The sequence below is a fragment of the Chiloscyllium plagiosum genome, chromosome 1, assembly GCF_004010195.1.
Source record: "Chiloscyllium plagiosum isolate BGI_BamShark_2017 chromosome 1, ASM401019v2, whole genome shotgun sequence".
Lineage (NCBI taxonomy): Eukaryota > Metazoa > Chordata > Chondrichthyes > Orectolobiformes > Hemiscylliidae > Chiloscyllium > Chiloscyllium plagiosum.
The window spans coordinates 86899312-86913253 of NC_057710.1; the positions used below are offsets into that span (position 1 = coordinate 86899312).

Consider the following 13942-nt stretch of genomic DNA (forward strand, 5'->3'; position numbering starts at 1 on the left):
GAGCAACATGATTGAGATTTTCAGACAGCTACTTAGATATCAAAGGGTGAGATTCACTCATCACTGACTAATCATCACTTCACACAAACTTTGATCACTGACTAATTATACCTCAAAGTTCTTTTAAGAAATTATTCTGAAATATTGCCTGAAACTACTGGTGTTGAGTAATTTCCTTTGATATTTTGGGCAGGAAGTGTAAATTCATACCAGTGTAACAACATAAAGACAGTTGCGTCAGTTGTTTAGAAGTCATTGGAGAACTATCAGGAAAAATGCAAAGAGGTCATGCAGTATAACACAGACTGGTTGTTGAAAATTGTGGTTTATTTCCTAAGGTTCAGGTTAGTAACTCAATTACTGCCTTATTTACTTTGCTAATGTCACAGACAATACCAATAGTGCTCCAAAGTGAAAGAGATCTAGCAAAGGCAACAATGAGCCAAGTTCCTGAGATTTTATTCATCTGAACACACTGTCCTCTTCATTTCCCCTCCAATCTCATTCCTAGTCTTTGTGTTTTATATCCACATATTAATCTATGACAATACACTTTTCAATATTTAGAAAGGTCTATCAATCAGACTTGTAATAAATTCCACCCAAGATAGTTGTTTGCAAGTTTAGGCCTTTAATCTCCAAGGAAGAAAAGAATGAATTGAGAGAAAGTTATCAATGAACCATCTATAAATCATCTCCAATTTCACAAGCACTTTTCTCAATGGCTTTGTAACTCTAATAACTCAGGAAGCTCAACTGGAAAGGATCACTTGTTGTTGAACACCAAGATAGAGCCATTACTCGTGATGTACATTGGCTCGTCCCAACCTGGACAGCCAGTTCTGCAAGCCCATCCCTAGGTTTACTTTACTTTTTTAAATCAACCTGTTCTGTGATCTTATTACACATCTCTGGAGCAGGTGGGACTTGAAGTCAGCACTGATAGCTCAGAGAAATGGGCACTACCACTCCCACTCTTAATTCCTATGTTCCTATGATCTCCATGAGCAGGTTAATTAGTGATTCCTCATGGGCCTTAAAGGGGTTATCACAATTCATATAAAGGTAAGTTTGCCATAGTCCTTTCAGATCATATAGCTGCTCTCTCAGCCAACTGAGCTAACTAATCCCCAACAATGTACACATAGTTTAGACCTTTTGAGTTAATAATGCATCAGGAATATGTTATTTAGACTCTCAATTTAATGGGATCAGGGCATCCGACACCATCTACCCATTTGCCTCCATAATCCCTAATATCCTCAGCCAGCAAAGATCTCTCAATTGCAAATTAATCATTGTTATTGTGTCAGCATCAACTGCAGTTTTTTTTTGTGTGGGAGAGCCCCATGCATTTCCCATCTTTTTATGTGAAGATGTGATTGTTAATTTCTCCCCCAATGGGTCCAATTCTGATTTTAAAGTCAAGAGTCTTTGATCTAGATATCACAACCAGTGGAAAATGTTTATCCCCTTCTAGCTTATCAGTTTATTTCAAAGTGTTAAATCAATCATAAAATTATGGCTTTAATCAGGATTTTTTTTAAAATCAGTGGGAAGAAACCTGCTTTACATAATCTCTGTTCATAATCCAAACCACAGAGCCTTGGTCATAATCTGGAGAAATAAAAATCTGACCCACAATCCTTCCAATTCAGTGCATCCTTTGAAAGGGTAAAATCTATCCAACAATAGTACTCCATCAGTCTACTCTTGATAATCCATAAAGTGATGGAAGGTGTCATCAATAGTGCTATCAATAGTACCTATTTGATGGCGCCCAGTTTGGGTTCCACCAGAGCCACTCAGTCCTGACCTCATTACAGCCTTCGTTCACACCTGGACAAAAAAGCTGAATTTTGGATGCAAGTTGGCAGTGACTGCCCTTGACATCAAAACCATATTTGACCATCAAATAAAACTAGAATCAATGAGATTTTTTTAGGGGGGTGGGGGGTGGGGGAGCGGGGAGGGAAGAGTCTTCACTGCTTGAAGTCATTGCTGGCAGAAAGGAAGATAGTTTTGACAACTGGAGGTCAGTCATCTCAGTTCCAGGATATCTCTGCAGGATTTCCTCAGGGTAGTGTCTTAGGCTCAACCATTTTCAGCTGCTTCTTCAATAAACTTCCATCCATCATAAAGTTAGAAGTGGGAATGTTTGCTGATGATTGTACAACATTCGCAATTCCTCAGATACTGATGTAGTCCAGGTTCATATTGAAACATATAGGATTCTTAAGGGGTTCGACAAAGTAAATTCTGAGAGAATATTTTGCTTGATGGGAGAGCCTAGGAGCAATAGTCTCAGAATACAGGGGTGTCAATTGAAGTCTGAGTTGAGGAGCAATTTCTTTTCTCAGAGGATTAGGAGTTTTTAGAATCCTTTGCCACAGAGAGAGCTATTGGGGCAGGATCATTGTGCATATCTCATTGTGCTGAGATAGACAGATTCTTCATCAGTAGGGAAATCAAGGGTTACAGAAAAAGGGCAAAAAAGGTGAATGTCAGGAATGTGGGATTAGCCATTATTTTATTAAGTAATAGAAATGGCCCACTCCTGTTCCTCATTCTTACTTTTTATCTCCTTTCCTTTTTGAAAAAGGGTAATACTTTTTCTGGAACTTTTCTAGAAATCAGGGAATATTATAACCAATAATCTCTGGTGCCACTTCCTCTAAGACCCTAGGATATAGGTCATCAGTCCCTGGGGACTTCAGTGCCTTTAGTTCCAATTATTGGCTCAGTACATTTTCCCTTGTGTTTCCTTCAATGGGAGAGGGGTTTTAATTGTGAGTGATGAGAGACCCTTGAAAGAACAGCAGCGTTACACAGACCCCCACCCACTGAAGCTGAAACACTCTCACAGGTACTATATACTTTGAGAAGCTGAGGCATCAAGCTGCCATGTGCAGTCATATCCTGGTCAAGGCACCCCTGACCATCTCATATAGCAGCAGATATCAATCCCACTAATGAGTGTGATTCACAAGCAATGCATTGGAACCTGGAAAGACTGACACTTCTGACCAAAGCAGCAATCACCTTCCAAGTTTCCACATTACAGGAGGTAGAGGAGTTGCTCACTTCACAACTTGTGATATAAAACATCATGCCACTCTAAGGATGGCTAGACTCTGTGTCTTTAATGTTGTAGACAGCAAGACAGGTATTCATTCATACAACTGATGAAAAGTGAACATATTTTTACAAATGTGAGAAAGAATTTACATTGACTCCAACCTGTCCTTACTTGGTCTTCTTTTTTCTTTCCCTCTCCACAGTGCAGTCCCAGGTTCCATAGCTAGGATGGAGGGGGTCTGCATGAGAGTGGAGCCTGGGAGCCTGCGACATTTAGTCAGGCAAAGAGGTATGTCCTGAGAGGAGACCTCTGAGGAATGTGTGTGGATTTCTTCCTCCAACTGGGTGCATCCTGGTAGTGCCCTGTCTCCTTATGAGGAACGGGGCACCTGGAATGAGTTCAAGGCCCCTCATCCCCCTGTCGCCTTGCCTTTGGTGCTGAGCACCAGTAGTTGAAGCGATGAAGTGCAGCTATGGGCATATACCCAGCAGACTCTGAGATTGCTGGGTCTGGCTCTCCATGACACTGCCAACCTGTCCAGCTGCTGTCCAACCTGCCAGGAGATGGCCAGCTGCTCAATTGTCTGAGGCAGCAAGGTCCCAATGTCAATGCTGCAGTTCCTACTCATTGCTCCTGTGTTTATTTGAGCAGTTGTATGAAATCACACCTTGCCAACACCATGGGGTTCGGTCCTGCCAGTGGCTGAGCAGGTGCTCATCCTCAGGAGATTAAATTAGCTGTAAGTAATACATGACATGTCAAGTGTTGTGCCATTAACTGAAGGAATAGACCTGAGAGCATTTTTCTTTCTATACATGCATACCAGTAAAATGATCTTCAAACAAACTGAATTTTCAATTAAGAGAAAACAGGCAAATGTTCACTGTACTTACTGAACTTTGTGGATGAGTCCAATTCACAATTACTGCATGGTTGATATTTTTAATTATGCACGCCATCTGAAATTTCTCTCCTTCCTTCAGCAACTTTTTACTTATCTCCACATTGATTTCTGGGACGCTCTTGGGCACTAAAACATTACGTGAACACGAGTTATTTATGAGTTATTACTGCTTATATTGTCTCTTTCTACTCCATAGCAATGAATGTACATCCCATTGGGAACTGACCAAAGGCACTTTGTTGTTGAATTTGCAAAGTGCTGCAAGTCTTCACCTTATAGTTTGTGCAATTAAATATTTATTTAACTAATGGGATCCATTATTCATTCACATTATTTTTTTAAAATGCTGATATTTGCTGAAAATATCTTTGCGGTCTCAAATGTAGAAATTAAAGTTTAAAGCTGAAAATCTTGGAAGTCTGCAAATTTCACAATACATTTTGCTGATTTTACTGAAAAATTCAAAAGAGAGCAAACTTCCTCAATTCAGCATTGTGCTGGCATGTGTGACAGAAATTGTGTTTCCTTCCGAGAGAGATTTAGTAGAGTTGAATGAAATACTGTGTTTCACGTACTATTTTCATACGTGAGAAAAACACAAAGAATTCTCTCTTCTTTCTGTGAGAAAAACATATTTCATCCTTACCCCAATGCAATAAAAGAATATTATTTTCACACATAACTCCCAGTTCATTGGGTCAAACCTACACTCTCCCAAAATATTACTGTTCTGAAATGTTACATCATTAATGTGTCCCAGTAATAAAAATCGCAACTAAAATATATCTTTAAAATGACAAAGTTAGCTTGGCTAACTTGCTAATGAAAGCAAAATACTATAAAAGTAAGAAAGTTAAAATAAAGACAGAAAGTGCTGGAGAAATGCAGCAAGGTCCAACAGCATCTGTGGAGACAGAAACAAAGGTAGCATTTCAAGTCCGTTATGACTCTTCTTTGGAAGTTAGACTAGTTCGGAATCCCATTCTTCTGACATTCTCCCATAGCATAAATTGCCCATAGTGATAGGTGCATTAGTAGGGAGTAGGGAAATGGGTCTGGATGAGTTACTCTTCCAAGGTTCGGTGTGGACTTGTTGGGCTGAAGGGCCTGTTTCCGCACTGTAGGGAATCAAATCTAATCAAAGCAGGGAACATAATGCTGCTTCAGAGTCATATCTTGAAGAAATTGTACAAAAAAAAGTCCAAATGCTGAGTAGGCAAGGCTGGAACCCGTGTAAACTGTGTTGTTACTGAAATGCAGCAAACCCTGACAAAATTATTTTATGAATTTAGGCTGATTTCAAAAGATTATTCTGTGGGCATATATTTCATGCCTATGTCATCATCTAACCTCTAGGCTGAGGCTGCAGATATTATCTCCAATCTCACTAGCAATATAAAAGCCAACTCAGAATGTTAATAGCAAAAGAAATAACAATAAAAATATCAATTTTCTCCAAATAGCAACAACAGATTAACTACACTGCAACAGGGAACTGTGAATAGCTAGATAAAATAACGTAAGGATTCAGGTGTCACTTCAGTTGCCTATTTCTGCTCTTGACTATGGCATACAGCAGTGTTATTTATCTTCCAATGGAAAGAGCTGTTGAATATCAAGTATTACTGACTAACAAGTTCTCAGGTCCAGTACTACGCACTCGGGAATACAGAAAAGCGGAGGGCAGCCATTACAAAAGCTAAATAGGGAAAGGCCACTGACTAAGGCCATCCCATAATACTACAATAAGGGCTGGAAGTAGTGCAATATCAATCTGATATCTGTTGTATACATTGCTGTCTAGATTCACGTTATTTTCTCCCTCTTTTATCATCCAGGGAGCTCTACCTGTCTCTCTCGTGGGAATTTGTCTGGACTGTACCTGAATAATCTTTTCTCTAACCTTTTAATCCTTTCTTGTTTAACTTGCCAAAGTTTGATTCCACTTTATTTGGGGCAGATCCATTCCCATGGCATTGAAATTATCTTCACTCCAATGAAAGATTTTTACTTCAGATTGTATCTTGGTGATTAATGTAATTTGCATGATTCTAAAGTCTTAATTACCTGGTATTATCTGCAGTTTAAATTTGTCTGATTCTCTCACGAGTCCATTTCTTACAGCGGTGCACACATAATACCCTTCATAATGTCTCTTCAGGTTAGTGATGCTTATGCCAGTGTAAATGTTGGCGGTGTAGGACAGGTCTTTGGGGATGGATGCTCCAGTAACTTTCGCCAGTCTCAAGTTTTCAACCTTAGGGGTTGTAACTCGACAAGGAATGACAGCCTCACCTCCTTCTATTCCGCCAATGAACTTCTGCTTCAGTGATGGAGTTACAAACAAATTCTTAGGGTCTTAAAGAAAACATAGGTGATGTTAAACTTGGAAAACAACTTTCATCAATTACTCGGATAGGTAAAGCTACAATATCATCACATTTTGGCTTCATGACTTTGGCAATGATAAATGTTATTAATCACTTGCACAGGAGATACTAAGATTGTTCCCATGTACAGAACTAGGAATGTTTCATGACTATGTAAAGTGAGAATGTTCAGTAGGTTATATAAATCACAGGATTTTAGTTGCCAGGAGCTTTTATTTCATATGTCATCTGCTTAAAAGTGCTCTGCTATATCACGAAGTGATCTAATTCAGCATTGTCTCAAAGGCTGGTCACTTGCACCTGGGGTGAATCAGCTATATTTGATGCTCTTTGCTTTAAATCCACGTAATACTGAGCTTGCAACAGTATGAGTGGCACGCAATAGGTTGCTACTTGCCATTGATCTTGAACAAGGAGGTATCAACTCTGTTGGTGTCAGGCAGGAGTCAAATATAGGTCAGATTATAGTTCAGTTGTCAGAGTTCTAATGACCTGGAACCTGAAGAATTATTTGTTAAATGAATAATTATTTTCTGCTTTAATAATGATTTTCTTAAAGTCTGTCTTCTTGGTTCCTGCTGCCTCTGGATGCTTCTAAATGGTGCTAGATTTTAATCTGTGATAAGGTCAGCACCCTGTTGTTGTCAGCACAGGGCTGCAACAGCTCTTTGCAATGTCTTGATGGTATTTTTGCTTGTACCTGTGTTCTATGCCGAACAAGATAAAACATTTACTTTGCATGGCTGAAATGGTATCATATTTGGTAATATAAATGGATGACTGAAAGAAATAGACTACTTTGGCATAAAGGGAAAGATTATGAGGGGTTGGCAATGATCAAAAGACCTGTTAAATGACCAGATACTAGCCTGGATTTTCATCACGACAAGAAGCTCTCTGACAGTCTGGAAATCATAAGTATCCCACCACCCCCAAACACACCACTTCCGATTTTCATAGGATTGGGAATGGGGTCAAATCACAATTCATGCAGGCACATTTCATGGAGACAGCTGGCCATTTAAATCTTCAGTAGCTTTCAAAAAAGGTTGGATATTGTTAGCTCTCGGGTATGAAACAACATCCACCTTATTATTAAAGCAATTTATGGTTTAAACAAATCTTTCAGATCTCCAGTTGCAAAAAGAATTTCATCCTGTCCAATCTGAGCCTCTCAATCAGGTAACATCCTTGTGAGTCTTTTCTTCTTCAATATCCTTTTTGTAATATGAAGAGCAGAATTACATAGAACATAGAACAATACATCGCAGGACAGGCCCTTCGGCCCTTGATGTTGCGCCGACCTGTGAACTTCCTTGTGAGTCTTTTCTTCTTCAATATCCTTTTTGTAATATGAAGAGCAGAATTACATAGAACAATACATCGCAGGACAGGCCCTTCGGCCCTTGATGTTGCGCTGACCTGTGAACTATTCTCAGCTTGTCCCCCTACACTATCCCAAAATCATCCATGTGTTTATCTCAGGATTGTTTAAATCTCTCTAATGTGGCTGAGTTGACTACATTAGCAGGTAGGGCATTCCACGCCCTTACCACTCTCTGCATGAAGAACCTGCCTCTGACATCTGTCTTAAATCTATCACCCCTCAATTTGTAGTTATGCCCTCTCGTACAAGCTGACATCATCATCCTAGGAAAAAGTATTTCACTGTCTACCCTATCTAATCCTCTGATCATCTTGTATCATACAATATTGCAAGTGTATTTAAAGTAATATTAAGACAACAAAGCCTCCTTATAATTGTAATTCTATTTCTTTTGAAAAGAGCATTCATTTATGGTTGTATTAATTTGTATATTTTACGTGATAGTAATTGTATCTATTTTAGATCTCATTGCTCCTCACCCATTTAGCTTTTTATTTTCCAAGGAACGAATGACCTCTTTATTCCTCCTTCCCAGCTAAAGTATGTGTGCACTATGAAATCACATTTGTCATTTGTCCATCTGTGCAAGCCTACTTCTGTACTTTGCAGCAGTCTTCCACATTGTTAACTATTTTACTCCTTTTAATATTATTTGAAACTCTCAACATCACACCTCCAATTTCTTAGACCTAATCATTTATGTGTAGGGTAAACTGCTGAAAGTGGTAATGCCATTTTAAAATTGCAAATAAAATATTTGTTTTATTTTACTTATAATTCAATGATCATCAGAAGATTGCAGAGCATGAGCATTACCTTCCAGGTCTACATGTGTGCATGCACCTTAGTTGAACGCGAAATTTGCACAAATAATAACAGTTGTGGACTTACTTCTAAAAGGAAATTCTTAAAATAAATGTCAATAATATGTTAATGTGAAATACTGTTGACTTGAAAAATAATAGTGGCTTTAACTTGTGTCTTTACAATGCTCAAACATAAGGAGACTTCCTTATGTTTATATTAAGAAGAAACAAATAAAGACATTAGTGGCCCCAGCTCCACATTCTGCAAAAATATAGTGAAAAGAAACTAAGCCTACTGACTGCACTGAGAGCATTAACCAAACTGTTATTACACATCCTCTGGCGCAGAGGAAATTTGAATCTATACCTTCTGATCTAGGGTGGGGACACTACCACAGCACCACAAGAAATCTTCTAATTGCTTTCCTTTCATACAATGTACATCCAGTCCAAAATGCTTTCAGTCTCAACAGAGTAATGCTCAGGATATCATTTTCAATCTTTGCACCCCATATTCAACCTTATCTGACAAATACACATATCAGAAAATTGCATGCATTTTCAAAACCTCATGCATAGTTATACAAACAAATAATTACTAGAACTTAAGGGAAACATGCAAAATTTGTGCAAAACTACATCTCCATTCATAAACACAAGCCACTTTTGGCATCCAATGCTGGCCTTTGTCTTGAAGACAGCAAGCAGAACTGCAGATTTCTGCTGACAAATGCATGGCCAAGCATGTATGAAGGTAATATAACTCCTTTAAACCCAAAGAAAACTATGTGAAAGGGATTATTGTAATGTAAATTAATATTACTGCTTGTCAACTGATTGAAGACTGCTGTTCTGAAAGCCAGTGAGTGAACTCATTGTACCTCACCTAAAGCATGGCATTCCTTCAGTGATCCTTCTCATTCCAGCAGTTCAAAGCTTGGAGATTTCTATTCAGACAGTAATTAGTGCCAGTGTGCCTATTTTTCTTTTTTACAAGTGGCAAATAAGGCTCGTGAGAACATAATTTCCAGGTACAGTTACAATTAGTTTGGGCAATAAAAGCCTTCCTCTGTCAATACAATGAAGCATCACTGCAACCTAATGGGGATGGTGTCCTAGAGTTACATGATGCAATGTTCCATGTAATCATCCCATGCTGCATTTAGCACTTATCAAATAGGATACTAGGGGTGCTGCTGCCTCGTGTGTGGTAGATTCCTGCCTGCATTTTCAATTTGCTTCAGATTCATTTCAGTTCATTACTTCTTAATTATCTGCCAGATGAGTATTAGCAAAAACTGCTGAAGACTTAAGATGAATTTTGAGCTTTTCTAAAATCTTTTCAGAATGTCCTTGCCCTTGTTATCATAACATCATTAAACTCCCTGCAACTTCTTAAATTTCATTTACCCGCAGTTTTACATTCCATTTACCTGGCCAATCAGCACCTGGATAGTAGATAACCATACAAATTGTCTGCCCTTGAAATTTGAGATCTATCAAAGTAATTTCATTCTGTTGAGTTGACCATGATTATTCCACGTCAGCAAATAAAAATGAACTCATTAAATCTGAGGTATGGAGATAGTTCCATTTCAAAATCACTTGATGAAAGATTGTTATTAATATGGCCTAGTTACCTTCCACAAATATGTAAAGGGAGCTGTTTGTAAAAGAGATGGGATTTTGGCATATATATCGACCCGTATGCTTTGGTTGTGCTGAAATTATATTGACCCTGTTTTGATTGATGTTTCTTTTTGCACTTGACGGAGTTACCCATTTTACGCCAGAGTGGTCTGTACACTGAAGATCGATGCGATCACCCTTTTTCTTAATCAGTATGTCATTCTTCGGTTGAATCAAAGGGATAGGTAAACCTGCACAAGAAAAGAAAAACAATGTTGCTATATATAGCAGCCACCTACTATTCTACAAATGTTTTATTTCTGATTTTTTTTAACATCACAGATAATTAGAGAGATACGTGTAGACAGATTTCTGAAGTAAACAATTTCCATGGCAACTTTTCTCCAGGTCTCATTTTAAGTACTATCTCCAAGGAAGTTTCTTAATTTACTCAGAAATGTATAGTTCAGAACTAACATCAAGTGGTCGCAACAGATAAATGATGTTGCATTTCACAAGATATTTAGGCATATATTTAACTTACACTTCCTGGTGGCTATCTTGTCACAAAATGTTTCATTAAACATTATAATGCACTTGAGGATTAGTAGTAAAAGGGTGGTAAAAGGTGAAATAGGACTGATTACAGACCAAAAACAGATTTCCTGCAATGAATTCAGAGGATATAGCTGAGGTATTAGGTGAATACTTTGCAACTGGCGGTACCAAAGATGAAGATGCCACCTAGCTCTTGGGAGAACAAAAAATCATTCAGACACTCACAGGGGTTAAAATTGGAAAAAAGAAGGATTAGGTTGGTTGTTTGTATTTAAAGTGGACAAGGTACCTGAACTAGACATGATGCATTTAAGGACACTGAGAAAAGTGAAAGTAAAAATTGCAGAAACACTGGTCACAATTTTTTTGTCTTCCTCAGATGCAGAGGCCGTGTCATTCAGTTTAACTGCAAAGCCACTTACACAATCAGTAATTCAGGATAAAATTAATAGGCACATGGACAAATGGGGACTAATTAAAGAGAGCCAATATGGATTTCTTAAGCGAAAATTATGCTTAACTATTTTGCTGGAATATTTTGAAGAGTAATGATGAAGTTTAATGAGGACACTGCTTTTATTTGTTGTACATCAACTTTCAAAAAAACTTTCAAAAAAAGGAATTGTGAACAGTGAGAAGAATACTGCAAAAATTTTGAATCATAGAATTCCTACAGTTTGGGAGTAGGCCATTCAGCCTATCAAGTCCACACTACCCTCCAAAGAGCATCCAACCCAGACTGACTCTGCATTTCCCATGGCTAATCCACCTAACCTGCACATCTTTGGACTGTGGAAGGAAACAGGACCACCAAGAGGAAACCGATGCAGACATGGGAAGAATGTGCAAACCCTATACAGACAGTCACTGAGCATGGAATCGAACCCAAGTCCCTGGTGCTGTGATGCCACTGAGCCACCGTGCCGCCCAACTTCCAAAGGATATAGACAAATTAGTGGAACAGGCTATTCAGAGGTAAACAAGGTTCAATGCAAGAGGTGTGAGTTGATGCATTTTGGTAGGAAGGACAAGAGGACTGCTCTAAAGGGGGTGGAGGAGGAGAGGGACCTCGTGTACATGTCCCTAAGTCATTAGAGATGGCAGAAATGACAATTAATAAAGCATGGAGTAACCTAGGCTTTATTAACTGTGGTACAAACAAGGAGAACTTGTTGAACTTGCATTGGACGTTAGTTCAGCCTCAGATGGAGTACTATATCCAGTTCTGGACACTGGGCTTTAGGAAGGATGTCAAAGATTTACAGACAGTGCATAAAAGAATTATGACAATGGCCCAAGGATAGGCCTTCATTTATGATGATAGATCGGTGAAATTAGGATTTCTTCACCTTGTGAACAAAAGGCTAAGGGAAATCTGTTGGAGGGGTTTAAGACCTGAGGGGTCTGACCAGATTAATTACAGAGAAACAATTCCCATTCAGGAAAGGACCAAGAAATAGGGCACAAATTTAAAATAATTAGTAAAAGAAGCAAAATGATATGAAGGAAAACTTCACACAGCCAGTTCCTAAGTCTGGAATTCACTACCTAGGAGTGCAGTGAAAGGCAGGTTCAATTCAAGCATTCAAAAGGAAATTAGATTCTTATTTGAAAGGAAGAATATGTTTATGGGCAAATGCCTAGAGTGTGGTATGAATTGAATTGCTTATTCAGTGTGTTGGTGCAGGCACAATGAGCGGAATGCACCCCCCCCCCCCCCCCACCCCTGTGCTATTCCAGTCTGTGATTCAGTTTCCTTTTCTGTTAGACTTTTAACATAATATACAACCCATTGCAAATATCTTAAACACAGCGAACTCCAAGCTATTTCCAGTGACATTTTTAGAAATTTGTAATTGCAGCACTCGTACATACAGTTCAAGTTCAGCCACGTTCTATCCTGTTTGCTGTGAAAAGATTGGGTTGATTTTAAATCAGGATTGGAATTTGTGCTGTAGGAATAAAGTTGATGGATTACTCTTCAACCAGACTGTAAAACCTACCTCTGATTTGCATGCCCCAAATCATGAGTCCATCTAAACCTGAAGCAAATACAACCGTCACTATTATTAGGTACAATCAAAATTGGTGAAAGGTTCAGCTACCATCAGGTTGAAAAATTGCCCTGGAAGCAAGGGAGCAGTTTGGCAAGTGCATAATTGAGGAAGATGGAATGAGTGATAAAGATGATAGAGTTAAGGTCACTTAACAAGTTCCTGCAATTCTGGAAAGTCACCATTTGATAGTTTTTTTTTGTTCATTCACATGGTGTGGGCATCACTGGCTAGGCCAGCATTTATTGCCCGTCCCTAATTGTGCACAGAGCAGTTAAAAATCAATCACACTGCTGTGGATCTGGAGTCACATATAGACGAAACAAGGTAAGGATGGCAGATTTCCTTCCCGAAAGGACATTAGTAAACCAGATGAGATTTTTTGGAAATTGAGGATGGTTTCATGGTCATCATTAGACTCTTAATTTTGTTTTATTTTATTGAATTCAAATTCCATCAGCTGCCATGGTAGGATTTGAGACCAAGTCTGCAGAACAATCCCTCTATTTAATCCTGCTTTGAAGTAGTTATTTGGATAGATTATATGTTTACATTTGTTTTGTGAGTCCGAATTTTTCTGTGTGAATTATAGAATACTGTATGTTATTCAAATCTTATAAACTATGTTCAGTGTAACCTAGATCACAATATAGCCAAAAAATATGAACAAATACGCAACCAACGAATGCTGAAACAAATTAAATGATGGAATAGGTTTCTGGTATTAGGAGGAAGATGACATTTTCGTTTTGCACATAGTTCATGAGGAGGCCATTAATCACGGTACAAATCTATGTTGTGAACTGCCATATCTCAATGTAAAGTATCATTTGAAGGATTATGCACAACCACTGCACTTTTGAATCCAATCTGACAGCTCACTTAAGCTACATAGCACCTTTTTTTTTGAAGTTGGATGTTGCAGAGAGATGCACTAAAGAGATGCTGATCCATCCATGCTGAGCAGGTCCTTTGATTAACAGGCAATTCCTCAATGGGGTCAGCAACTGGGGATGTAGAGGACAGGTCTGGGTCTGTTAAAATTATCCACCTAGTGCTTCTTCAGTTTCAGGGCTTTGTTGGTTGCGGCACAATGAAGGCATCATGATGACCTTCTGAGAAAAATCCACTGAAA

At 38.6% G+C, this 13942-nt stretch overlaps 1 protein-coding gene across 1 annotated transcript in view; it reads right to left on the bottom strand.

Moving 5' to 3' along the window:
• kita (KIT proto-oncogene, receptor tyrosine kinase a) overlaps nucleotides 1-13942 on the bottom strand; it is a 91181-nt gene that overhangs the window by 61082 nt on the left and 16157 nt on the right. The window contains exons 2-4 of the mRNA XM_043690812.1: nucleotides 10207-10446; nucleotides 6051-6341; nucleotides 3973-4109 (exon numbers count right to left, since the gene is read on the bottom strand). Coding sequence (XP_043546747.1) covers nucleotides 3973-4109; nucleotides 6051-6341; nucleotides 10207-10446 — 668 coding nt within the window. The remainder of the gene's footprint in view (nucleotides 1-3972; nucleotides 4110-6050; nucleotides 6342-10206; nucleotides 10447-13942) is intronic.